The sequence below is a fragment of the Curcuma longa genome, chromosome 4 (assembly GCF_044706935.1).
Source record: "Curcuma longa cultivar G26 ecotype Majalengka, Jawa Barat chromosome 4, ITB_CL_G26_1.1, whole genome shotgun sequence".
In the NCBI taxonomy this organism is placed as follows: Eukaryota; Viridiplantae; Streptophyta; class Magnoliopsida; order Zingiberales; family Zingiberaceae; genus Curcuma; species Curcuma longa.
The window spans coordinates 12,098,555-12,125,260 of NC_133864.1; the positions used below are offsets into that span (position 1 = coordinate 12,098,555).

Below are 26,706 nucleotides of genomic sequence, written 5' to 3' on the forward strand. Positions count from 1 at the left end.
AATTTTTTCGAGAGCGATAAAAAAAAATTGAAGAGATGATTGATTCACAACGCATCAAACAAAGACTTACTTTTCTATTAGTCATGTGAAAATGAACTTGCTACTTCTTATATTTCCAGTGAGTAGGGACGATAAACAAAGACCAAGGAGCAAAAACAAACGATAGATGACACAGTGAAACATTTCCATCGCATGGATTTAGAACTCCCAGGAATAAGATAATTATCACTCGAGACAAACTTGATTTGCTCGCAGGCACAATCAAACAGAACAGTAGCTTATTGTCAACATAATAATAATTAATACTAGCAAAATCGAGTTCCTCAAACTCTTGAGCTGGAACTACTTCACTTGGCCTTTGCAATGTGACGGATCAGGTCGACCACACGGGAACTGTAAATCATCAAAAAGATGTAGCAATTTAGAAAGCAGATCCACCCAGTTCTTTAATTGCGTGCGTGCGTGCGTGTTTGAATTTACCTGTAACCCCATTCATTGTCGTACCAAGACACGAGCTTGACAAAGTTATCGTTCAGAGAAATCCCAGCCTTGGCATCGAAAATGCTCGACCTGACCAAAGAAACCGATTCAAGTCGCCAGGAAAATTGAAACAGAAATTGCTTGCATGTTAGATGAGCAAATAAATTTCACCTGCAATCGCCCACGAAGTCCATGGAAACCAAGTCCTCATCGACATAGCCCAGGATTCCTTTCAGTTTGCCCTCGGACGCTTCCCTGATTGACGAACAAAGAACAGAAGATGTAAGAAACAGAAAGTAAAATGTTTAATTCAGTCTGGGAATTGAGAAGACGACGCTTACTTGATTGCAGCCTTTATCTGATCATATGAAGCAGCTTTCTCAATCCTAACAGTGAGGTCCACAACGGAGACATCCACTGTAGGAACGCGGAAAGCCATACCTGTGAGTTTGCCATTCAAAGCAGGGAGGACTTTTCCAACAGCCTAGGCGATTACAGAGAAGAAAAAAGTATACAAATTTGATCAGATTATGAGTATGAAAACAGGTTTAATTTGTTACTCATACCTTGGCAGCTCCAGTACTGCTAGGAATAATGTTGAAGCTCGCAGCTCTCCCACCCCTCCAGTCCTTGCTAGATGGTCCATCAACAGTTTTCTGGGTGGCTGAAAGGTAAAAGCAAAACTACAAGTTCAGTGAGCAACATTAACATAAACTTTCAAGATGCTTCTCCATTTTTTACCAGTAATTGAGTGTACTGTTGTCATTAAACCCTCGACGATGCCAAACTTATCATGAATGACCTGCCATGATTCATACTTTAATAAGCTAAAATATAATTCTGTTAGCCGTGTCATTAATGCCAAGGGAAAAGGAAACCAAACCTTGGCCAGGGGAGCTAGACAATTGGTCGTGCAACTGGCGTTAGAGACTATGGTGAGATCAGGCTTGTAATCTTCTTCATTCACTCCGACCACGAACATTGGAGCATCCTTGCTGGGAGCCGAGATAATCACCTTCTTGGCACCACCCTGTTCTCATTAAAACAAATTTAATGAGAAAATTAATCAAACAATTCTTATGTCTTGAAATAATGGGAGGAAAACGGACTTGCTGAAATTCCAATAACATTGAGAAGGAGAAATACCTTCAAGTGGGCAGCGGCTTTATCCTTGTCAGTAAAAACTCCAGTTGACTCAACAACGAACTCGGCACCTGCCTCACCCCATGGGATCTCCTCAGGGTTGCTAGATTAAAAAAGTATTTGAGTTAATTATAGCTTCGAATAAAAAAGAGCAAGATTTATGATCATTAAAGGAGAGGATTGAGTCTAGATCGGCCTCACCGAAGCCCATAAACCGTGACTGATTTATCACCAAAGAGAAGTGTCTTAGAGTCCTTAACCTTGATATCATTGTGTTTCCAAGGACCATGCACAGTATCGTACTTAAACATGTACGTCTGCAAAGAGTGAAAGAGCGCCATTAAGCAACTACTCCGTGAAATTGTTGAAGCGAACCAAAGTATTGGATCGAGTCACATGAATTTGATTTTTTAAAAAAATAAAATAAAATTGATCACAGAACAGCAATACGGAATTAACAATTGTTCGCGATCCACTTATCTACGGAAATTAGGAAGATGCGATTCAGAGCAATACGATCGATTTGACGAACAAACGATGATGGCTAAACTACCAGATGAACGAACGATGCATAAAACAGATACTCAACTGATAATTAAAAAGAAATAAAATAAAAATCTTACAAACAAATCAAAACCTTGCATGGACAGAGAAGCATCATACCATATAATCTGTGGTGATGAAAGGATCATTAACGGCGACGAGCTCCACATCATCGCTCTGGAGCGCCACTCTCGCGACCAATCGACCGATCCTACCAAACCCTGCACATTTACGAATCAAAATCCGTATTCCCAAAAGGCACAAAACCGCGAATTAAAGGGAAAGGAAAATGCCACACCATTGATGCCGATCTTGATCTTAGCTGAAACATCGATCGATCCAAAGCAGCAACAACCACCACATGAATCGGATCAGAAACAAATACAAAAAAAAAGAAGAAAAATAAGAACGAATCGGAAATGAACGCATCGATTACCCATAGCGATTAACGAGTGAGAAGCGGCAGGAGAGAGTGTACGAGTGACGGAGGAATTCGAGGGGTGATGGCGCCTTTATATAGGACGGGGAAGAAGGGTGCGTTTCAGTGTTTAGGAATATATACAACGACCGAGTGGGTCCTACGGCGGGTCGACAAGTGGGTGCGTGACGGATTATTAACTATTTTCGTCCGGCCGTGGTTGGTTCTTTGACCGTTTCGAGCGGGATAAAGCGCCACGTGGGCAGGATTTGAACAGTTGACCAGGCGAGAAATAAGGCGGATAGAATAAGAAGAAACATAAACCTGCTCTATGAATTCGTCGGCTCCGGCTTGGAGAAACAAATCCTTATCGCACTGCTGAGCGTCCGCCGAGAGAGCTGCGATGGGGGCCTGTAACGAACTGCGCGATAGATATAAAGGAGCTGAAAGAGAAACTGAAGAAGCATGGCCGTCCATGACTGGCATTTCCCAGCTCTGTCCATGAGGATGAGGTCGTAGGACGTACTTGCTGCCTCCCCTGACCGACTCCACGGCCGTCGGCCGCCTTCCCGTTCTCCGCCTCCTCCAATGCCATCCCCTTCTCCACCATCAGCGTACTGATCAAATTAGAACAAATTAAACCATCAGACTGCCAAGTAGATTAATTAACTGAAAAGGAGAAAGTAAATTAATATGCATAAATTCACCCAGGCGATCGCATTGTCCTCGACGAGGAGCGCCGAGAGCACCGAGTTCGCCATGGGAATACAAGCAGAGCAAGGAGTGAGGGTCGTGCATGTTCGTTGGCGTGGCCGGGCAGCGTGCGCTAGCTGCGACAGTGGCAGGATATGGCAACCCGGTGAGCGTCCTCCGCTCTCGCTGTATAAATGTTTGAGGTGCGGACAACGCAGGTGACGTAGACCGGCGGCGTAGACTGCACTGTGCAGTGAGCTTAATAGAGACAGTGAGGCATTTCCAAATTTGGCAAGCGTTGTCCTTTATCGGAAGTGGCCGCGCCGCTACGGCGAAAAAACGGCCGTCTGAGTCTACACAGAGTAAACGCCATGGCCTTGGCTTGCTGTTAAATTCTGTTTTACAACCATTTAATTTGAAACCATTGTTAAGCAGTACGAAGAGATGAAGCATCATTTGCGTGCAGCAAGAACATGTACCGATGGTCCTTCGGCCCGTCCGCTCGGCTCCTCCTCTCCTGATGTCTCTAAGCAGAAACTATGGCGATCTTCTAATTAGCTGGTCAAGACCTGATGGCCTACGAAGCAAAGTGCGTTAGCAGGGTTGGCGTTGCCTGCGTGACTCTCCAACAATCAAACCAGCATCGGACGGAGAAATAAGACTTCTTTTTCTGCAAAAAGAAGTGAAGAAGAGAGAGAAATAAGTCTTCGAAAAAAATAATAAATCTTAGTTAGTTTCATTGACTATTTTAAGGATGATCGACTCAAAAAAATAAGATTTTGAAAAGAGAGAGAGAGAGAGAGTAGTGAAGAAGAATTATTTTTGCATTCAAAAATAAAATCATTGTAACTTTAATTTATATCCATTGATCTTTATATCACCAATAGAAGAGAATCTTTACGTAGTCCACTAATTGACCGCACGAATGACAGTTAAGGTATTAGGTGTGAAAATTGCTTGAACCGTACCTCTAACACTGTCGTCGAGCCATTGACTATATGTCATCTTCTATGCGAGTTGTTAGAGACTATCAGGTTGTTGGCCAAGTGGGTGATTAGTCGAAAGGTTGTGGACGAGTAGTTGACTGCCACCGATAGTCGATTGGGCTTCCAAGTCCAAATAAGACGATGCTGGACGAAGACAAAGTGATTTGGTTCGAAAGCGAAGCCGGGTGCTCCAGCATAACTTGGGAGCCAAATCGAGTGATCGGGATGTGATCCGAGTTCGAGAGGAATGCCATAGGATGAGGCCTAGTGCTCAGAAGTGCAGATTTAGAGCGGCCTTCCTCAAGTCCAAATGGAACATTATTGGACGAACGTAGAGTACTCAAGAAAAGAAAATGAGGAGTCGAGAGTGCTTGAGAAAAGAGACTAACAGGTCAGAAAGTGAGACCATATGCTCGGGAATTACTCCGGATATCAATAGATGCCCCTCCTCTAAATCGAATTCCAACATCGAATGAAATCCGATAGAAGTACTAAGTCAGTAAGGATCACTCTATATGAGAAAGTCGTTCAATCAAATAAATTAGGCTAGGTGGGTCCGAAGAAGGGCTTTCAAGCCGTGCTAGACTATGAGGAGGAAATCAACCTAGACGAAACCATAATACCATCATGTACCTTTCTCTATGCCCTAAAAAATGACCTCCATATGAACCAATGCAGCACCAATAAGTAACTAAATATAAACAGAAAGTTAGTTATTACTAATGATTTGGCCAGAGGTTAATTAGAAGTTGCAAGAAACTCTTGAGTTTCCTAGGTCGTTCATTGTGTTTCATACAGACCAACAAATGATTGGACTTTGGAAACAAGTATCAAATATTCAGTAAAGGTTCAGGCAGCACATATCAAATGTTTTCTTTCAGTGCCTTTGTTGCTCAATGCTTCAAAGTTCAAACAGATCAAGATCATGAATGATTACTTCTATAAGTCTAAGATATCAACCTTAGTAAGGCAGCATCAAGATCTTATTTCGTGGGAGAAGTAAAAAGTCTAAGCAATCTGAGAAAATTTTCCAAAAAATGAAAGAAAATGAGAGGAAAAAAAAGACATTTTGTGATATAATTAAGAAAAAAAATTGTTTAATAAAAACTAATCTCTATTTTTCTATGTTCATCAAAGATGTAATCATAGCAATAAATAAGAGATTATTTTTCTAAATAATAAAGTCAAATTCCCCTAATAATAATATTATTATATAAATGATAATGATTTCCTTTTAATCATCATAAATAATATATAAATTAGTTTACGTATTTATCATTTAAAATTTTAATTTACAAATATGACCGTAAATTTTAAAATTTTACATGTAATAGACAATACTGCCTTGTCGTTTAAATATAATAGAAAGTGTCTTCTAATTTGATTTATTATGGACAAAACGTCCCTAATTTTCATAAAATTTACTTTAAGGTCCACTTCATTAAAAATTGCATACAAAGTCACTAGAATATTCTCTTTTGACTTCTATTTTTTTATTTATAACCTTCACTCACCTTAATAAAGACATAACTTTTTATTTTTCACTAATCATGGTCAAAACATAATTGTGTGTCATATATGTTTCCAATGACTTTAAATTTTATCATTACACTCTCTAATGATATTTCCATTACTTACACAAATTCTTATATTAAAATGGTGTAAGATTTTATTTAATTGTTTTAATATAGGATCTTATTTAACACAATGATAAAATTATCATAGTGTAATCCAAAAGTTACAAGTTCGAATTGTGAAAATAATATATTAGAAAAGAGGATAAAACTACTAGACTATTAAATCAAACAAGTATTGATAGAAACTTCATGTACTAGACTACCAATTTAATATAAAATTTTATTTTAACTTATTGACAAAATATAATTTATTAAATTTAATAAAATAAATATAATTATTAATTACCTTCATATAAAAAATGGTTAGAAAAAAGAATGCAGCATTGGAGTGGTTCAATGCATCAAGTTGGGCAAGATATCAAATTATACTTGGGATATGGAGAACATTGAACGTGGAAATGAGATGCAATGCACTTACCAACATTTGATCAACATTCTCTCAAGTTGCATCACTGAATTGAAAAGGTAGCTTGGAAAGAAGAAAAAATGGTTGTCATATGGCACTTTTTTTTTATTCCAATAGAGCAAAAGAAGTTCTTGACAAGTAAATGAGGATAATACTAAAAGAAAATAAAAATGAAAATAAAATAAAGTAGAATTAGGAACGACAATCTTAAAGTGGACTCACAAAATACTATTATCTCAATTCAATATATGGCCTCTATAAACAATTTAGGAAACAGAGTAGATAAACATAAATCACAAAACAGATGAGAAGGAAAAGAAGAACTAGATCCCTCCTCGAAGAATGGAAACAAATTTTTATGGCTGCAAGCAATAATATTATAAAACCTGTTATTTATTTAACTTTTTGTTGAGCGAATCAGGAATAATATTAGTTTAACATCTGCACATGACTGCCTTGGTGTTGGTGCGCAGCTGTGTTTTCTGAGACGAAGAAATCCAGACTTCATCCACCACTTCGTTCACTCATCTCGTGTTCTACGAGACCAAGTTCCAAGGCTTAGGGAGAAGCAAAGCGATACGTTATCAAACAAAATATTATCAGATAACAACTTAAAGAGACCGTATTGACACAATTTGGTCTTAATTGTTTTTCTCATTCTTTTATTTGTGATGTCTTAAGTGAGCTAATTGTCATTTGTTTGAGATAATTAAAAATGGCTGCTGTTTGTGTTTCTAGTTTCAATGACTTGACAGGATAATTTTCTAACATGTTTATAGTAAATCAAATGTTTCCAGACAGAGTACCTGGAATCAAAAGACTTGAGTCTTCTTTGCTTAGCCACCCTCTATGCCTTGAACTTTTTCCCATTCTCTTTGCATTTAATTCGTATCAAAAAGTCCTTTGTTTAGCCACTTCCTTTGCCTTCAACTTTTCATTTTCTTTGCAATCCACATCGGCAAATTGTACAAAATTACGACTTTTCAACTTGTTTTGACCAGCAGAAGCCTTGTTCAGTGAGTTTGGATGAAAGGGAGGGGGACTGAGATTCCTAAATAGAAAATAACAATATAACACGGATGTAAGAAAGTGACATATCTGGAGCCTGTTGCATGTTTAATATGTTTGGCCAAACAAAAAAGTTCGATAAAAAAGATGGCATGAGATCTGTCAAAGCTTGCTATTTGAACACGAGTTCTGCAATTAAAATCGTCTTCTGGTCCCGTTTAGACCCATATATTGAGCATAAGAATATTGGAAATTTATCCAAAAAAAAAGAATAGGATTTCAAATTACCAGTATTTTTTTCACAGAAGAGTATCATTGCTTTTAAGAATATGCCCGTTCATTGTTTTTATGTTATAAAATAAGTACAAAAGGACTGGATTAGTGAACGGAGGAGACACGGCAAATCTTCTGCATTGAAAAGAGTAGTTGTTGCAAAACACATCCAAATGCTAGGGACAAATCTATGAATAATGAATGTATTAGAGCGAAGGTTCCCATTTGCATCTGAGTGTTGTACGATGCATTGAAATCTCTTAAGAAGTATAGCTGCACCATAAAACTGTAAGGCCAAAAACTTCCTTTTGTATTTTTGCTTTTTTTTTTCTTTTTTCCTTTTAGAATTCTTCCACCCAAGACAAGATGAGGAAGCTATTTTCACTGGTGGTAGGATCTGGAAAGGGGAAGGTGCAAGGGCATATGGCCAAGGGAGATGAACCTTAAACATCACTCCTATATTGTTTCCACAAGGCAAAAAAAATAAATCATTAGCATGACCCACCACCGCTCAAGGTGCATGGGAATCCCAGTTGTGAAAAATGGGATGCAGTGTATCTGCACCCATATATTGACACACATGATAATCGAAATCCTCTCGCCAAACACACCTAATAAAGGCAACGCCAGAAGCCAAGATAATTCCTTGGGTCACCTCTCTCCCAACCATTTTTCAACAATCCTCTTCTCAATTTTTTTTTTCTCTCCTTGTGCTATTCTTTCACCTGTCTCAAATCTTCAGCAAAAAGAGTGAAGCAGGCAATTAGCTAATCTTATTCCCCATTAGAATTCTAGATATAGAATCATAAAGGGCTCGCTTCTGGGTTTGGGAAGAGATAACAAGGTATTGCTTCAACTATTACTAGCACAGTTCTATAGCTCTTTTTATGGGATATATTTAAGGTTATCTTGGAAATCAATAAGTTTTTAGATTACACAGATCTTTTTCATAGTCTTATTTGAGTTTTCTAGAACTCCATTCTCAGGTTATCTAATTGCTTTATTTTCTGTATGAAGTTATGCTGACTTTTTATAGATGTAGATCGATTTAAAACAAGAGAGGAAGAAAAAAAAAGTATATAATAACGTAATGAACTTGGTATAAAAGACTAAAAAAACTAATGAGAATTGAGAATCACCGAAATTTCTTAAGGAATTGTTCTAACCATCTTTTCTTTTTCCTTTTTTTCCCTATTTTTTTTTTTTGTTTATATATATATATAGAAAGTCCTCTTCAGGGATTCAAATCAAAGTTCCATGCCATAGTTAGAAAAGTCCTATGCACAGAGAAAACAAGTTGTGAATCCATGACCATATTGAGAGAGCTAACCTCACTTTGCTGGTTATTGTTAACAGGCATCTTGTGGTTCAAACATCTTAGCTCACGTCACAGGTTTCTCGTGAGGACACTAATCATGACATCCTTCTTTCAGATCTCAGATTCAGGGAAGCATGGATTCCTTCAAAGCTTCTGATCTTGGCTCCAGATTATTAAATAAAACCTGCAATCGGAGTAAATGCATTGAGTTTTTGAATTATCAGTAGAGTACCATTACATCATTTTGAGATAGAAACTCACGGCTAGAAAGATCAAATGGGAAGCAGCACGAGAGGAACCAGAATGGCAACCAGTTCAGGCACGAGGCTTTCAAAACCCCAACTACAAGAGCAAGACCTCAAATCTGATCCATCCACCTATTTCAACATGGAATCCTTTCTGCTACTCCTCTTCCTCACTGCATCACTGTTGATACTTCCAATCATACTACCTCCCTTGCCTCCTCCCCCTTCCATGTTGCTTCTGGTTCCCATTGGCCTTCTCCTTGTACTTTTGATTCTAGCTTTTATGCCTACAGATGTACGTAACATTGCGCCCTCTTACCTATAAATATGTTGTATAAGCTCTCACTTTCCATACCAAGAGTTCAGCATATTTTCTTCCTTTATTCTTTTGAATGATGCAAAAAAAAAAAAAAAAAAAAGCTCCCCAACATGCAAAGCGATATGTTTAAGCTGTGAAGCTGTGTTTACGCTGCTACTGCTTAAACTTTCAACATGACTAGAGACCTTGCAATAGTTTCTTTGGAGGATGAATGGATGATTCTGTAATAAGTTTTGCAACAAGTAGATAAATAGCTCCAGCTGAGAATCCCGAGGCTCCTGAAAAAATGAACAGACTGCAAATATGCAGTTTTGTCAGAGAAACAAGATATGAAATGTCATGGATTAAAACTCGTAAATAACCAGGAAGGTTTTTGGTGTTTTGTCAACAGATTAGAGATTTTCCTTTTCATGTCAGTTGTTTATTCTTCTGCATCAATTATAGATGATGAAAAGAAAAGAATCAATCTCCAAAAGTGCATTTTATTAGAAGAAACCTCCACACTCAGTTGGAGCAGGAAAAAGTTTGGTAAAACTTATCTTGTCCAGGTTAGTTGTTTATTATGAATGCAAGAAAAAAGAAGTATCCCTTGAGGTACGGATTATAGGTAGTTGCAAGTGATAACTAAGTAGGCATGAGGTTAGTATCAATGTAAGAACTGAGAGGAAAGGTATCGATGAGTTGTAAATCTATTCATATATTCTGCTTTAGTTGAGCTTCTAATGCAGATGGTGCTAGCAAGATAGCAGTAAATACTTTGGCTTAATTGATCAAGTTTGATTTATTATATATTATATATATATATATATATATATATATATATATGACAACCCCACAGAACAACTCTCTATCACTTATACTAGATTTTTCAGTAGCCTGTGTAGCCATTTGTTTTTCTTTTCTCAAACTCAACTCTGAGAACAAATTTGGAACAAGTCATACTATCATACGAATAACATAGATGGACAAAGATATTCCTATTATAATTCACGAACCTAATTCATATAATCATATTTGCTTTACTGTGCATCACACGGGGTTAAAAGCCAATATTTTCCAAACTGCATTGGTTATTTGAGAGCATGATCATCCTACCAATTCCAATATGTTCGTTTGGTCTTTTAGTGAACGTTCAAGCATAAAAAAAGGTGGCAAAGTTTCTCTAGAAGCTAGTAAAATATACAAGTACTAAGTGGATAAAGACTACAAGGAACTCCTAAAAGAAGGTTGATTATGTCATTTTTATCAATGAATTATAGATTCAAATGCATGAGTTTAATGCTATCAACATCCCAATCCACGCCTTTATCCTCACCTCAGAATAACATTATTTGATAGGTCTATAGTCCTAGTGACAGGAATTGTTCAATTGATAAATATTGGATGGTTCCATATGCTAGCTATATGATTCTGACATCCATAATCTAATTGTTATATTTGAGAGGTGTCCTAAGACAATCACCTTAAATAATGTATTATTTATTGGATAAATAAAATCACTATTTGAGTGTACATTCTTTATATTCTCTATGTATTTGATTTGATCTTAAACTCAATTACTGAGGTCCACGATATAATGCATAATATGAGAGAAATTATAATTAAATCACAATTAGTGGATATCTCTATATGTGTAATTATATATGTATTGAAATATTCCCTAGTCGATGAATTGATGAAACTGGACATCATCGATTCTATGAGATTAGCATATGTTAGACTCCTTGATTTTACTAAGCAACCGATCCTAACTAACTGAAAACATTGGAATGTTGAGAGTTAATATATGCATGTTGGTTAAGGATAACTAGTTCATCGGAAATAATTTGCCATGAAACTTCATGTGGTTCTATATATGTCTATAAAGATCTCATTGCAGCTCAAGTGCAAGTTTTCTTTGACTTGAGATATTCAAATCATCTTGATCATAGAGATTTATATTTTGATATCTTAAGCAAGCGTCTCTACAAAGATGTAGACTCGAGATGATTGAGTATATGTCGAAGTGTCTGAAGGTGATTGAGTAGCCAATAGAGGATTCACCATTCTTTTATTAGGAGACTTATACCCAATGGTCACTTGCTAGAATTGTTACTCGTAAGTCTTTGGCCAAAGCAGAGATACGTCAAGAGGATGGTCCTCCTGCACAGATGTTTTGAGTAACTTAAATTCACAGAACAAAGAATTACTGCTTGGGCTAGGTGTGACGTAGTTAGCATAATGGAGACTGACACATAGACCATGTCCTGAACTAAACGGGTATAAGATGAGTGAAGGGAACAGATACACGAACAACTGTAGTTGCTGAAAGTTCAGAAATGGCTCTGGATCAGAGGAACGGGAAAGGATGGAGAGAGGTAGCGCCGCTCCCTGAGCGGGCGAGAGCGAGCCCTTGCGCGGCGGCGATCGACGGCGGAGAGAGGGTGTTCCTCGTGGCGGAGGTGGAGGCCGAGGGGGGACGGGGACCAATCGAGGCTGGATTCTGGAGGCGGCCTCCGCCAAGTGGACCCGGATTGACATTCCCCCTCGGTTCAACGGGTTCACCTTTTCAACCGCTGCGGTCCGGCTTTAGTTGACGAGAGTTTCCGTAGTTTCTTAATCGATTTCTTAAGCTTTTTTTTTTGCTTAATTAGATTATATTTGTCATGTTCTTAGTGTGTATTTGAGAAAGGTATATGCGGCAATAATGAAGTTTCTTTTTGTGTATGAAACCAATGGCTGAACCACGTGTTAGTCTATCTGGTCCAAAGATGACATTGAGAAGAAGACTATAGAAGAAAATAAGGATTTGAATCTCGATGAAATCGAATAATATCTTCTTCTATCGTGATCAATTGTAGATTTTCGATGACATTCACATGCTTAATCAACAGAAAGGACAGTTTGCTAGACAAATGAAGTTAGAATCCACGCAAGCTAATGAAATGTAGCAACTTCGAAAATACCTGTAAATTGTACAAGTGTTTCTCCCAGACAGATCTGTAACAGGCTGGAAGTCCACAAATGGAAGAAAAAAAATGAAGCTTTAACAACTTATACATTGCTAAACTAAACTCATTCTGAAGGAGAATGGATTGACTCACAATGAAAGTGTCATTGAACGATGCAAAAATGTGCACAACCCTGAACACTTGCTCCCCTGCCCTTGTGGTTGGCCCAAGTGTTAAATTCTCCTCCTTGGGCTCCCTAATCTTCTTTCTTCCAGACTACATAACCAGCAGGCACAAGCAATCAAACATCATATCACAGTAAATCTAAAAACATAGATCACGCGGCTAGTCAATTTTAACAAAAGACAAGAACAAAAATAGCAAATCACTAACCATGGTGGAGGGAGACGGAAGAGCATGAAGAAGATGACTATAGAACCTGAGCTCTGATTTCTTTGAGGCAAAATATGGAGGCCTAATCACCTCTCTCATTTTTATATTGAGCCTGTTATGTTACGGTTCTGCCACGTGAGTATACCCTAAATCACTAAAATACCCTTGTCATGTGCACTAATCTCCCTTCACCTCATGTTGTTTACCTTACAAAACATATATGAGGGCATCAAGAAGTGCTAAGGTATTTAACTGTGCCACAACTAAACATATATGATGATGATTTAAGTTGAATATTTGAGCAATCTTGTGAGACTACTCCTGTCTTCAGTGTCATTTTCCCAGCAACTGAGGCTAAGGATTCTACTACTGCTCTGTATCAGAACATAGAGGCAATCTTGTGAGATTCACCATTTTGTATAAGAAAGCATATTTGCCATCATGGTCTATATCAGAACATAAAGGCAATCAATTAGGAATAATAAACTCTTAAGCCACAAGAGGCAAATGCTACTACATAATCTTTGATCGCTAGAATATAAAGCTGACGAAAGTTATTTGATCAAATGTGCCAGGTCTGGATCATCCATGTCCAGATCTAGCCATCCATATAGCCTCATGTACTCGATGTAATGATCTGGTGGCTTTATGGCACGGGGCTTTCTCGGGGCAAAGTCATGTAATCTTCGGACATCACGAACCAGCCATCTCGCAAAGGCCCGGTCTATTGGAGGCATCGCTTTCACCAAAATCTCATCCTTGGTATTCTCCTGTCTTGCAGGCTTATTTCCCATGGTGCAAGATTGGCTTTGCTGGATCAGAGGAAAATAAGAACATAAATAATAAAAACAATCAGAAGAATTAGATACTCGAGTGAATAAACTTGAAAGCTAGCTAGATAAAACAGATAGAATAAATAACAGTCATCCAGATTAAAACAGCCATGTATTGAAATGAGTTCAAAGAACTAATAGACTTTTTTGTTTCAAAAACTAAGAAACAGAAGTCACTTGATCAGCTAAAATGCAATTCTTGGTTGTTTGGATAATTGGAATTTATGTACATTAAGTATAGAGGTGGGTTCAACTATATTAGTTGATAGTTTAATTCGAAAATTAGCAGCTTTATTATTTCTTCCATGAGTTTATTCTTCCAGTGATAGCATTCTTCATTTAGTTGTTTGCTTAACTAGAAAATTAGCAGATTTATTATTTGTTACATGAACCCATTCTTCCACTGATATTCTTCTCCATCATATAACTAAACAAAGTTTTGCATTTCAAATTAAGGAAGAACAAAATAAAGTAACTATCCAACTGCACAGTTGGAGTTAAATAATTGTCCATTAGTTTTATATAAATGACTTGGTTTAACAATTGATTTCACATATTGAAGTATCTAGAGTCCAATGAGGTATGTCGTAGGCTTTGATCGTGAATAACTTCTAAGGTTAGTTTTTTTTCCCCTTCTTCTTAGTGGGGAAACAACTATCAGCACTCAACCTGATAAATATCATACAAGCGTCAAGTAGCTCAATTGGTAAAAGCCAAATTTTCTTCCAAATTTCAGTTCTTGCATTTGTTATTTAACCTCCTGAAAACTAACAACCTATTTACTTCGACAATATACAGTTTCAATATCAATTATACAGCCAAAATCGAACAAATCTCTAGAAAATTCGCCAGACCTAAACAACTAGTCCATGGATAAACAATACGGCTACTGAAATCCCTAGAAAATCTCATTTGGGTAGATGACTAAACAAGTAATGGCACTTCTTAATAAATGATCAAAAAAAGAAATAAAACCGGAATTTTGAGATCAAAACAGGAGAATGAATCCCAGTGAACAGCAACTCGCAAAAGGATATGCAAATTTTAGGAGGATTAAACAAAAAAATATATATATTGGAATGTGAATCAACGCACCTGCTCCTGCTGGCTGCTAGTCTTCCCCTTTCCGATCTTATCCCGCAACTTCGAAACAGTTGTTCTAATTATCCAGACAAAGGTCGCAAGGGCGTGGACGAAGGAGGATTCTGTGATCCAATCTACCCGTTCAGACAGAAACTAAATACTTCACCGACTCATGGGCCGTGGGCCGTGTCTGTTTAATAATTAACGGTCTGGCCCAATATAGCTTGAGCCGTGCCGGGCCTATCACATCCGTTTCAGATTATTATTATTATTATTATTATTACTATTATTATTATTATATAAACACTTCCCCCACGCCTTGCCTTTTGAGCTTCACAACACTACGTAAATCTCTCGGCCGCCATGAGTGGATTCGCCAAGCTTGGTTGTCCATTGATCTTCATACTATTAATGTTCTCCCTCCTCGGCCTCGCCGCCAAGTTCCTCTACCACCGCCGCTGCTCTCGCTTCCCCGCTGATCCCGAGCGCACCTGTCCCTTCGGAGACGGGCGCGCCCCTGGGGCGCTTCTCATTCGAACGCTCCGCTTCAACAAGTTCAAGCACCGATCCCGCATCGAGCCGGCTTCCGCCGTCCACTCGTCGCGGACGACGGCGCAGCTAGCGCAGGCGGAAGAGGAGTGCGACCTCGCTCGCTGGCACGCCATCTGCTTGGGGCCCTCGAGGGCGCTCTACACCATCAAGGAAGAGACTGAGCAGGAGGAGGAGGAGGATCACGACGCAGATGAGACGCCATTCGCGACGCCATGCGCGTCGTTCCAATTCAACTCTGAAGCCCCGTCTCTACCGCCTGAAGCGTCGGAGGTGGTAGACGAGGGCGGAGAGCTTGCGCCAGCGGACCATCGGAGCATGGAGCTCACAAGCGTTCCGTGGGGATAAATGAACGGTCGTCAGTGCAGTTATTGCTCAGTCTGTAGTTTGTTATCTTCTCATAATTAGTTTCATTTTTGTCAATAATTTATCATAATTACTACTGTCGATTGCTATTGTAAATTAACTGAAGGTTTTGCTTGCTTTAGAGGCGTGTCATAAGTAAATAATGGGCTGAGGAATGAGAGTGAGCCACGGGAGTTGTTACGTGTGCAGTAAATACTCTGTTTCCAAGTATTGAATGCCTTTACATTTATATATGTGGAATCTTTTCTGGTGGGAAGAACTAATGGTCCAATTCGTGCACCAATTCATCTAATTAATAATATGCAGTTGAAAACAGATAAGAGTAGCAGAACTACTTAACATTGATTTAGAAGGCTCAGACAGAAGCATGGAAAGCTAGAGAAACAAAATCTTTGATACCTCTGAAAAGTGGGCAGCACTCTCATCTCTATCAAGGCAGCTTTATACTTCAGCTTCATTCCCAAATCCCAAGTAGTCTTCTATCGACACAAAGCAGACAGTCAATCTACTGAAGTTAAATTATCTTTAAAGTATCAAAAAATCACAATGCATGTTTTTGCCAAGCCAATAAGAACTGCATGGCTGCTCATTTCAATTAGATATGAAACAAAAATGGAAACTTCCAAGGCGTCAGGGTGCATGATAGAATCTGCCCTATCATTCCTGTTACTTATTTGTTAAATATTAGAGTCTTAAAGGATTAATACGATTTTATAAAAAATCAGGATGTCATCAATCGATAAAAGTCGAAATTGATTTCAAAATCGAAATCTACATTTCGCATAGATAGATCTAGACTATTAATTTGCTCAAAATTAATTAAGAATGAATACAAAAAGTAATTGTTTAAAATCAGTACAGAATAGTATAATTGTTAATTAATGCTATATAAGGAAGAGCATGAGGAATAGTCTCCACATCGGTAAAATTCAATGAGTTTCTCTTTCTTTATTAATGTTGTTGTGTGAATGGAATTAATATAAAAACCTATGTGATATCTTCTCACGGACGAATAGATGCTCGCACTTACGAGCTCCTAGCTCGTCATCCGCCACACGCGCAATGGGCATTTTGTAAGCGTACTTTGCACTTCGCATCGTCATGAGAAGCATTGAAGAGCTTCAATTTACAACCCTTCAAATCGAACAATCCAGATCAATTCTGTCCAAAAGTCACAGTCACTCACCAAAAGGTATTCTATTTCTTCACTTTCTATAAATAGATCCCTTCAGATATTGAAAATTTCATCAAATTATCGATTCATCAAATTATTAAAGCATTCATCTCATCTTGTACATTTGAAATCAAAAAAGCCTACGAAAAGATTTACTGATCTTGAAATTTAAAATACTACTATTCTGAAACATCGTCGTTGTATCTTGGAAAATAAATTACTGCTATCTGTAAACACTTGTAACGGAACAATATCATTTTACGAAGATAATGTTGAACACTAACCTCGACAATCTCATATCAATTTACATCCTCTCCGATATCCACCGACCAACATTATTAACATTCAAATAAATAAAATCTCTGATATCAATTTGCATTCTCTCCGACATCCACCGACCAACATTATTAACATTCAAATAAATAAAATCCGAGGGGATTGCAACTAGAGAATGGGTGGTGAGACATCAATCAAACCTAATAATAACTCTCTTGGTTTCATAATAGGCTGTCCCTAATATTTATTTTTGACCTACCATCCATAAAGATCAATCTAAATAATGGCCTTCAAGCATGCCAAAGCATAAGATTTGTATGAAATTCCCTTGACAAAGGCATGTCAATCTAAAGTGGTGTATCAAACATCAAATATACAATTCTTTGACACGTAGGAAGTAGGAAATTCAGCTTTTATCATGCACCCTCATAGTGTTTGTGTAGAATGGGGTCTGATTAACGTACGAATATTATACAGACGAACACAACCCAACCATTTATTCAAAAATTTTCAAGTAGTACTGTGTTCTCCTGCAACCTACTGATTAACTATGAAAAAGAATGGACCATGAAATTGTTTCAATTGCTTGGGTCCTTGCCAAAACCCATCAGGACATGAGTGATCAGCATAGAATCCCTGCGTGTAAGTTCTGATAGTCTCCCTGTTAAAGCTAGACTGGCTGTTGCCCTGTTTTTCAGAGGTTTCCTATCCCACCTGTGCAGTATTAATGTGGAACAGTTTCAATCACCTTATTTCTCGGAATTTCTCAAAATATACATTATTTATGAATGCTGATACTACCATCTGGCATATCAGGTATGAAATAACGAGAGAGCGTGGACTAACCAGTCTTCATGGCGAACAACTTTCCCTTCTTCAACTTTCAGCTTAATAAGTGATACTAGGTCGATAGCCTTCCCAAAGATTTTGTAGTGTTGCTTGTTATCAATCAAAATCTGAAAATAAACACACAAAAAAAGCCATTGTTATTGAGAGATAGTGATACGTATAAACATGTGGGTGCATTAATAAGTTGGTATTGAGTCATATTTTCCATTAAGAGAAAGGCATAGTTTAAAAGCAGAATAAAACCACAAACCTCAACTTTTCCAGGTCCGGTTGAATTTTCTTCTACCGTATATTCAACAATCTTGGACTCACTGAATAACTGCGAGGCAAAGTTGTCTGTTTCAAATAAAAAATGACTACAAATGACAGGTCAACTTCTTGATAGCTAAACTACCTCTGAACTCTCCGACATTTATTAACCACGCGGAACAAAAAAACATATGTACTAAAACAAACAATATGTGCAGCATGAATAAATACTTAATGCGCATCCAAGTAGAATTTATGGATAATAAGTTCATTAACTTGGAAAATAACAAATTGAAGATCATAAAGCTCACATCGCTGGCGGTACTATAACAGCACTTATAGCATTTATAATCTACTTGCCGATATTGAATAATTTGGAGAACCTACATTTATTATATCTACTTTTATGTTCTGATGTTCAGTATTAGTCAACTCCAATGTACTGATATGCTCGGTTGCAAAGTTTCTACTTGAACATAATGATTACGATAACAATAATTAACCTGCATGTATCCCTTAAAGAAAAACTCCTGTCACGGGCATAAAACCCATCACTGATGATCACAAAAGATGCAAATTGCAACGGAAAAAGAATAGTCAGCATTGTCCGAACACCACCACAAATGGGATTGCCAAAGGAAACTGTTCCGGTTGAGAAGTGCTCCTGGACACGTCACTGGACCTTAGCTCGCCGCGGGTTGGAACGGAAGAAGGAGGGGAGGAGAAGAAGAGAGCTGGGAGAACTCTGAGGACCTCCGGACCTGCGAACAAAGAGAACGTCAGTAAAAAGGCCGGGTGTTGCCCCGGCGCGACCACTCCGACGCTCAAGTCAGGGGCAGTGGAAGAAAGGAGGAAGAAGAAGATGAACAGTAGCTTGAGCGTGAAAAGAGTATGAGAGTCGAGAGAGATTTTACCTTCCGCAGGAGTGGTCTTTTAAGGAGAAGATGAGCGTGCGCAAATGTCACGTCATCATTAAGGAATGTCTTCTCATGATAAATGAAATGTCAGGAACAATTGAGTTCTCTGTCCCATCGCCATAAAAGTATCACCTCGTCGATATTTGTACACAGGCAGCATTAATTGGATGAGGCGTGGGCTTGTCAGAAGTCATGATGAGGTGGGCCCGGGTGTCGCAGGGCGATTCGACGAGGGTGTGGCCGAACGAGGATTCGGTAAGGGGTAGAGTCGAATGAGGATTCGGCGAGGACTGTGGCTGAATGGGGATTCGGCTAAGGCTACGGCCGAATGGGGCTTCGGCGATGGGTGTGGCCGAGTGGGGATTCGGCTGAGGCTACGGCCGAATGGGGATTCGGCGATGGGTGTGGCCGAGTGGGGATTCGGCTGAGGCTACGGCCGAATGGGGATTCGGATTATGCTACGGCCGAATGAGGATTCGGCTTATGCTACGGTCGAATGGGGGCCGAATGAGGATTCGGCGAGGACCGTGGCCGAATGAGGGATTCGGCTGAGGCTTATCAGACCAAGGGAGATTTGTACAGGGTTTACCAGGTTTCGGGATGAGATTTAGGTCAAACCCGGATCAGACTCGAGCTCATGCTGACATCATCGTAGATATCTGCCGTAACAGAAACATTTCCATGCCGCAAGCTATGATGACATTTTCTGTCACGATGAGAAATCAATTGCAACGGAAATTTTTTGTTGCAGTTGTGTTATGACCAAATAACTATTGTAGCTTCCATCGCACAAGGTCTACTACAACGAACCAACACAGTCGCAATGCTACAGGACTTCTGTGACGGGTTGTACCACTGCAACTAATTTTTTAATTTTAAAAAAGAACATTCATTAAGTCAAAAAATCTTATATGCAATTGAAAGGGAATATAAAACGTCATATATAAATTTTAAGAGATACAAAACCCTGATTTCGTCAAACATTCAATCCACATTTGATACATCAAACTCAACTAAATATATCCAGACATGTCACACAACTCAACTTAGAAAATCAACATCCTTAAGGTAAGCAAGAACAATATTCAACAACAAGAAGCTCAGAATACCCATATATAAAACATGTAGGATAAGAAAAAGAAGATTTAAAATGCTACTCGTGGAATGACAATGTAGAATGTAGAAGTTGGATCATATTGAGCGACAAAAAGCTGAACAAACATAGAATGACTGTAAGGCAGAGGTGGTGGTATCCAATCAGGAACAGTGACGTAGTTAGAAATTTATTTTAGAAAGGTTTTTTAAAAATAAACATGCTTTCATATATATTTTGGAATTATTTTGGAATTATTGTAAAAGTACTTTATTATCCATACTATCAAATATAGTTTGCCAAGACAACTAATTAACCAAATAATCATGAGTTGATCTTCCAATTGATTGCAAGAAGACTAATGAGATTGCAATGGTGGATAAAGATGTTAGTTCCTCCCTGGTGATTAAGGTTAATCGCAAGTTTTAATATTGTTCAAAGCATTAAGTTGTTGCTTTGTATTTGATATACTATTTAAGTGGGAAGCCTTCTCGTGCGAATTTGGTGATCCGAAATTGAATGGATTAGACTGGATGGCAGGTAGACATAATTAAAGAGATTGAACTCCAAGGTAGATATGTCAAATCAAGAAGTTAAGATGATGGATATTGCGGTTCCAGTGTGGAGCAAGAGTTGGGTTGGAAACTGAACATTTTCATTGAGCTTGGATGAAGAACAAAAGACATTTGATTCATGTATTTTGCTTTCCATGTTGTCCTTTTGTGTTTGTTTCCTGTAAATCAATCTTATTAAGAAAAAATTGAACCTCTAGGTAGAGTTGATATTTAGAAAAATTTTAGAATGTTGTTTAGAGACCTACAGGATCTTGGTAGCTTCGAGTTAGTGTCTCAAAGCTGTAGGGAGGACTACAAGTTAGTAGGGTCACTTAGACAAGGCCTTAGGACTGTTGGGTCCTGTTTGGTCGATCAAGCAGTAAGCTTTGGTCGACCTAAGTGGTTGGTCCATCAAACAATTTGCCTTGGTTGAGCAACTCAAAATCCACAGATTTCAATAGCCACATTTATTACTTAGAAAGGAAGAGGAGAAGTTATGGTAGCAATGGCCGGAGAAAATAGGGGGTTTTCATGGAAGAGGAGAAAATAGGAAGGGGAGGAGATGGAGCCAACAGTCGAAGGGAGGAGAAGATGGTGGAAAACAGAGAGGAGATAGACAACAACTTGAAAAGGGAGAAATACACATTTGAGCTATTGTAAAATTAACCTTAGGTTCTACTTCATCTTTTTAAAATATAACCCTTTTCCCGACTAGATATTGTTCAAACGATTCTTATCCCAATTTAACATCTGATAAAAATTTCAAATTTACTAAGCTAAACATCAAGCATGAGGCTGGATTAAAAGATAAGTAGATTTCAACCAAATATGAAAGCTTAAAAGAGATTCTAGCGCAGGATTGACGTAGAACTACAGTAGGAAAACTTAATTTGTAACTCTGAACCTTGGGCAGAGAATAGAACGCCGATTTGATCTGCTTCACTCTGCAAATAACATTTTTTTATTAAAAAAAAAATCAAAACTCCAAACTCAACGGATGGGAAAACTCATGAAAAAGAGCAAAAACGAAAACATCGCAACAACATAGCCTCACCCATGAGCGCACATCAGCGGATCCTCGAATGTCGCATTCGGAGAGTAGATTTCAAAGTCCCGCGCCGTCGCACTCGATCCGTATCTGATCTCGAAATAAAGGGGGGAAAAACAAACTAAAACAATAAGGAAAGAGGAGGCTTATCAACTAGAAAAATGAATTCGGAAAAAATCCTAACAATTTGAGGAGATGGGGGATGATAAGGTCAGAGATTCCATCGCCGTCAACGCGACCTCCAGTTACGCTGCGATATTTGAAGTCCTGGAAGTCCTTCGCTCCCTGCTCCTTTTCCATGGATGAGTGCTTAGCCTTGCTCTGAATCGAGGATGGCAGGAGATGATTAAGAACCCTAATTCTAAGGGGAAAGCGAGGACTTAGCTACATTGGAAGAAAAGAAAAAGGAGCGGGAAGCTTGGAGACGACAATGGGCAGCAAAAATTTCTAGTGAGATAACTAGCATATATATCATCTTACACATTTTTATACACGGATGCTTATTGATTGAAATAAATTTCGCAAGTAGGTCCCACTGGCTTCGTCGAAATATGGATTGTACATTTGGGGGCTCGTGGAAAGAACAGTCAGTGTAGGTGGCGGAGTAAGGTGCCGTTGAAACCGTGACACGTGGCGACAGGATGGCGGTTCGCCAGGCCTATGGCGTCGAGACGCTCCACGTACCTCTCATACACAAGTAATGTAGCAAAAATATCTATCAACTAACTTTCTTCCTTTTATTTTTTATCGTAAAATTAAATATCAAAATTCTCATGAATGATAGGACTCATTCCCTAGGGTGGTATCCGGTTCCATGGAAATTTCTCACTGACCATCCGGGTAAATCGGGAAGCGCATACAATGATCAATCCAGATGTGCAGCATCCTTTGATTGTGTTCCTTGTGTAGTTGGGGAACACAATCACGAATTATCTCTGAGTCACAACCCGGATGTCCTACCATTGCACCATTGCCCCGGGGACCAAAATTCTCATGAATGAATCTACACTACGGTATCATATTATCTCATTTGAGATGATAATGTATCATTTGATAGTCTCATATCACCAAAATTTAAAGGGACAAGATGAATTCCTTCACAAATGAAACAAGATTATCCTTAAACAAGTTCGATATTTGTAGTCGTATGAGAATAAATCAGATGAATGTCCACGCAAAGTAAATCGTCAACCAACTCCTTGATCGCCATGTGATGCCCAAGTGACAGATGTACTTCAATAACTTATTAATTTACGTAGAGAAGAACAACGTCAACGTATTCCATTTACTATAAAAACATTTTTCCATTTCAAATATTCATCAAATACAGAAAGAAACTACACTTCCTTTTTAACGTTTTAATTAATCTAATTTTCATTAACTATATTAAATTGCATCGGGATTGGCATTAATTCACCCATCAAACACTTGTGCTGCAAGAAGTGCCGTGGAGGAACCGGAGAACGGGGACGCCGGCGGGGGAGTCGGTGAAGGAGAAGAAGGCGGGGCAGGAGACCTCGAGGCGGTAGTGGCCGGAGGTCCAGGACCCGACCTTCCACCGAATGCGGCCGTCCATCTTGACGTAAAGCAGGAGGATGCCGGCGGCCTCGTCCTGCTGCAGGGCGCTGCAGAGGTACGGCGCCACCGGCACGGAGGTGCCGGCGAGGTACGGCGACCAGACGTTGATGTCTTCGTGGCCTTGGTAGAAGGGCGGGATGGCGGTGGCCACCGTAATTTGCTGATCCTGGAATTTAAAAGCAAGTTCGATCGATCGCTTAATTAAATGTTAACCGCGAGCGGGGATTATGTACGCAGGGGGACCTGGTAGGTGGCGAAGACGTCGAGGCGGTCGTAGTATACGCCGATCCGGCCGTTAGAGTTATGGGATGCGACGGTGGCCTGCGCGACGGTGGCGAGGAGGTTGTCGGAGAGGGAGAGGTTGAACTGTAAGACGGCGGCGTCGCGGAGGTAGAAGGTGGGTTTGGTGGGGCGCAGCACCAGCCAGACGATGAGGATGGTGAGGCCGACCAGGAAGAGGATGCCGACGACGATCCTCGCCGCGATGAGCAGCCTGCGGTGGCGCTCCTCGCAGCAGTCGTCGCAGCAGTCGTCGCCGTGCCGACCGCAGCAGAGGATGGAGTAGCAGGTGGTGCGGAGGTAGTCGCAGCAGCCGTGGTGATGGTGGCGGTCGCAGCCGGCGCCCATGCTACAGGCTTTGGTCGTAATCAGAGGGATTAATCGGAATCAATGGAGAAGGAGGAAACTGGAAGGAATGAGCAAGAGATTATAAAGAAGGATTCTCCTTCGCCATGTACTTTTTAAACTTGTCCCATGAGTTGAATTAATTAAGTTCTTCAACTAATCAAAGACTAAGAAGATTATAAGGGATCAAATTATAATGAATGTCAACTCCTTGGTACATTCCTGATATTCTATATGCATGCATATAGAAAAAACCTAACAAGGAAGAGACCATGCAAGGTTTAATTTGCATTAAGGTTATAGTAGCTGTTAAATATATATATTTTAGTATTTGGGAATAATATATGTGATGAGTTATTTTAGTATGTGAAGCTTGCTTGTAGTTGCTAATTGCAGGAAGGCATGTAAGTTTGGAGGTGCTGATAGAAAGATGATTGCACTGGCAAAAATTCCACGCGTTGACCTAAAATAACTTTATCATGTGTATTTATGTAAAGATTTAGCTGAAAAAGAGGAACATTTACTTGCCCACTCAGAATGCTGCAACATTAGATGGATGGATGGATATTCTAAGATTTGATATGACTTGTATTTTGTTAAATTATTTGTTCCGGTTGAGAATAGCTCCTGGACACGTCACCGGACCTAGCTCGCCGTAGGGTGGGATCGGTGGAGAAGAAGAAGGAAGGGAGGAAGAAGAAGAAGAAGCTTGAAGACCGCCAGACCTGCGAGCACAACAGCCGTCAGTAGGAAGGCCGGGTGTTGCCCCGGCGCGACCACTCCGACGCTCAAGTTAGGGGCAGTGGAGGAAGGAGGAAGATAAACAGTAGAGAATAATCGAGAGCCTAGGAAGTTGCAAGTGAGAGCCAGAGAGGTACCTGTGGAGGGGAGTGGTCGGTTTATAGAAGGACCATTAATGCACCTGTCACGTCAGCATTTAAGAAAGGTCTTCTCATGATCAATGAGGTGGCAGGGATAATCAATCTTGCTGTCCTATCGTTTAATAAAGCTATCTTTAGTCACTGTTGGGATATTCAGCAGGGATATGGTATTAATTAAAGGGGGCGTGGGCCTGTCAGAGAATAATGATGAGGTGAACTAGGACTTAGTGGCAAATGTAAGTAAGACAGGTACACGGGCCCATGAATTGTCGTAGGCGTGAGAGGATTTGGATGGACGGCTGTGATACAGGCGGAGCATACCAGGCTCTAGCCGGCGGGGAGGATCCGGATACACTTTTGCCTGAGAGGATCCGCCGGACAAGAGGATCCGGCTAGGCACCTGCCGGACAGGAGGATCCGGACAGGCACCTGTCGGATAAGAGGATCCGGCTGGGCACCTGCCGGACATGAGGATCCGGCCAGGCACCTGCCGGACAGGAGGATCCGGACAGGCACCTGTCGGATAAGAGGATCCGGCTGGGCACCTGCCGGACATGAGGATCCAGCTAGGCACCTGCCAGACATGAGGATCCGGTGAGGCACCTGCCGGACATAGGAGGGCCGGATATGAGGGATCCGGCTAGGCACCTGCCGGACATGAGGATCCGGCTAGGCACCTGCCGGACAGGAGGATCCGGACAGGCACCTGCCGGATATGAGGATCCGGCAGGCACCTGCCGGACATGAGGATCCAGCTAGGCACCTGCCAGACATGAGGATCCGGTTAGGCACCTGCCGGACATGAGGATCCGGCGAGGCACCTGTCAGATATGAGGATCCGGCTAGGCACCTGCCGGACATGAGGATCCGGCTAGGCACCTGCCGGATAGGAGGAGGGAGGAGGCTCTAGCTGGGTATACGGACCATTCAGGGAGAAACCAGTTTAAGACACAAGTCAAGTCCTGGTTAGACCCTTGGCTTATCCCCGGAACATAAGCCTCCCCACTAGTCTAGTCGAAGGGAGCGGGGAGCGTACTGACTAGGCTCAGTCAAACTTGTGTCTTAGTTGGGCCCAAGGCTTGACTTAGTGACCTGGAAGATAGAGAGAGAGAGAGACGCAGGTGGGACCGGGTCTACCTGCATCACTTAAGCAACCTAATTGCCTGCAACACGTGTTCGTGCGGGGTTGGTGGATACGGAAAAAAGGCGATTTTACCAGGCGAAGCATGGGGGGTGTCTTGTCCGAGGCATGAGTAATGATGATATTGGGAGCGGGCGAATCCTTCTTGGAGAGCGTGCAGACACCGTTTAGTCTTCCTCTCGGGGTGCGCAGGGATTTTATAAGGTGACCTTTCAAATCCGTGGGTTGGGGGGCTATAAATAGGGATGATAGCGCACGTTTCTGTTATCATTCTCGAGCAATACTCCTGCGAGAGGCGCACCAAGATAGGAACCGCGGTCATGGACATCGACGGCGAAGGATCCGAAACGGGTTCCACTACGCACCCCCATGTTTCGAATGAGATGGAGACACGGGTGCAGGTGGCTCTCTATCGAGCCCGTGTAGCGGAGGAGAGATTGAAGCGCGTCGAGGAGGAGCTGATCCAGGCTAAGCTGGAGATACGGAGGCTTCAGGACATCATCAAGGTAAGGGCTACCCAGGGCAGTGTCGTGGCGGGTCATGTTGAGGGATCCACTTCCTCGGTGCTGAGCTTGCTGGAGAAGATACAGGAGGAGATGGGGTTTATGCAAACTGCGGTCAGGAGGCTGCCCCGAGACCCTTCTTCGGAGTGATCGTCTGCTTACTTCTGCTATGTCACTGCTAATGTAATGGCTCGCT

At 40.4% G+C, this 26,706-nt stretch overlaps 4 protein-coding genes and 1 long non-coding RNA gene across 5 annotated transcripts; 1 reads left to right on the forward strand and 4 right to left on the reverse strand.

Annotated features, from left to right (window-relative positions):
• Positions 1-223: 223 nt before the first annotated feature.
• Positions 224-3,345, reverse strand: LOC141827095 (glyceraldehyde-3-phosphate dehydrogenase 2, cytosolic-like). Its single transcript, XM_074714367.1, has 13 exons — positions 3,292-3,345; positions 3,111-3,233; positions 2,818-2,995; positions 2,287-2,387; positions 1,825-1,940; positions 1,627-1,726; positions 1,364-1,510; positions 1,222-1,282; positions 1,047-1,144; positions 822-964; positions 652-735; positions 481-570; positions 224-393 (listed from the first exon to the last, which is right to left on the reverse strand). Exons 1-13 carry the CDS (start codon positions 3,343-3,345, stop codon positions 348-350), a joined length of 1,341 nt encoding a protein of 446 aa, XP_074570468.1. The 3' UTR covers positions 224-347.
• Positions 3,346-8,203: 4,858 nt separating this feature from the next.
• Positions 8,204-9,851, forward strand: LOC141828270 (uncharacterized). Its single transcript, XR_012601752.1, has 2 exons — positions 8,204-8,431; positions 8,944-9,851. It is a non-coding gene; the product is annotated as an uncharacterized LOC141828270 (long non-coding RNA).
• Positions 9,852-13,188: 3,337 nt separating this feature from the next.
• LOC141828565 (uncharacterized) lies at positions 13,189-14,817 on the reverse strand. The gene is made up of 2 exons (XM_074716019.1): positions 14,721-14,817; positions 13,189-13,604 (listed from the first exon to the last, which is right to left on the reverse strand). The coding sequence occupies exon 2, from the start codon at positions 13,584-13,586 to the stop codon at positions 13,347-13,349; it is 240 nt and encodes a 79-aa protein (XP_074572120.1). The 5' UTR covers positions 13,587-13,604; positions 14,721-14,817; the 3' UTR covers positions 13,189-13,346.
• Positions 14,818-17,362: 2,545 nt separating this feature from the next.
• Positions 17,363-22,208, reverse strand: LOC141827979 (uncharacterized). The gene is made up of 6 exons (XM_074715329.1): positions 21,968-22,208; positions 21,790-21,873; positions 21,640-21,679; positions 18,173-18,241; positions 17,920-18,029; positions 17,363-17,787 (listed from the first exon to the last, which is right to left on the reverse strand). Exons 1-6 carry the CDS (start codon positions 22,081-22,083, stop codon positions 17,652-17,654), a joined length of 555 nt encoding a protein of 184 aa, XP_074571430.1. The 5' UTR covers positions 22,084-22,208; the 3' UTR covers positions 17,363-17,651.
• Positions 22,209-23,144: 936 nt separating this feature from the next.
• LOC141828286 (NDR1/HIN1-like protein 1) lies at positions 23,145-23,988 on the reverse strand. The gene is made up of 2 exons (XM_074715686.1): positions 23,605-23,988; positions 23,145-23,527 (listed from the first exon to the last, which is right to left on the reverse strand). Exons 1-2 carry the CDS (start codon positions 23,986-23,988, stop codon positions 23,204-23,206), a joined length of 708 nt encoding a protein of 235 aa, XP_074571787.1. The 3' UTR covers positions 23,145-23,203.
• Positions 23,989-26,706: the final 2,718 nt, after the last annotated feature.

Excerpts from the sequence above, each read along its gene's own strand:
- LOC141827095 (XM_074714367.1), bottom strand. The coding sequence starts at position 3,345 with ATGGCGAACTCGGTGCTCTCGGCGCTCCTCGTCGAGGACAATGCGATC. Across the intron at positions 1,145-1,221 it reads AACAGTACACTCAATTACTG|CCACCCAGAAAACTGTTGAT; the intron begins GTAAAAAATGGA and ends TTTACCTTTCAG. Across the intron at positions 736-821 it reads CAGATAAAGGCTGCAATCAA|GGAAGCGTCCGAGGGCAAAC; the intron begins GTAAGCGTCGTC and ends TTCGTCAATCAG.
- LOC141828565 (XM_074716019.1), bottom strand. The coding sequence starts at position 13,586 with ATGGGAAATAAGCCTGCAAGACAGGAGAATACCAAGGATGAGATTTTG.
- LOC141827979 (XM_074715329.1), bottom strand. The coding sequence starts at position 22,083 with ATGGAAAAGGAGCAGGGAGCGAAGGACTTCCAGGACTTCAAATATCGC. Across the intron at positions 21,680-21,789 it reads CCGCTGATGTGCGCTCATGG|AGTGAAGCAGATCAAATCGG; the intron begins GTGAGGCTATGT and ends TGTTATTTGCAG. Across the intron at positions 17,788-17,919 it reads GTTGTTCGCCATGAAGACTG|GTGGGATAGGAAACCTCTGA; the intron begins GTTAGTCCACGC and ends AATACTGCACAG.
- LOC141828286 (XM_074715686.1), bottom strand. The coding sequence starts at position 23,988 with ATGGGCGCCGGCTGCGACCGCCACCATCACCACGGCTGCTGCGACTAC. Across the intron at positions 23,528-23,604 it reads ACGTCTTCGCCACCTACCAG|GATCAGCAAATTACGGTGGC; the intron begins GTCCCCCTGCGT and ends TTTAAATTCCAG.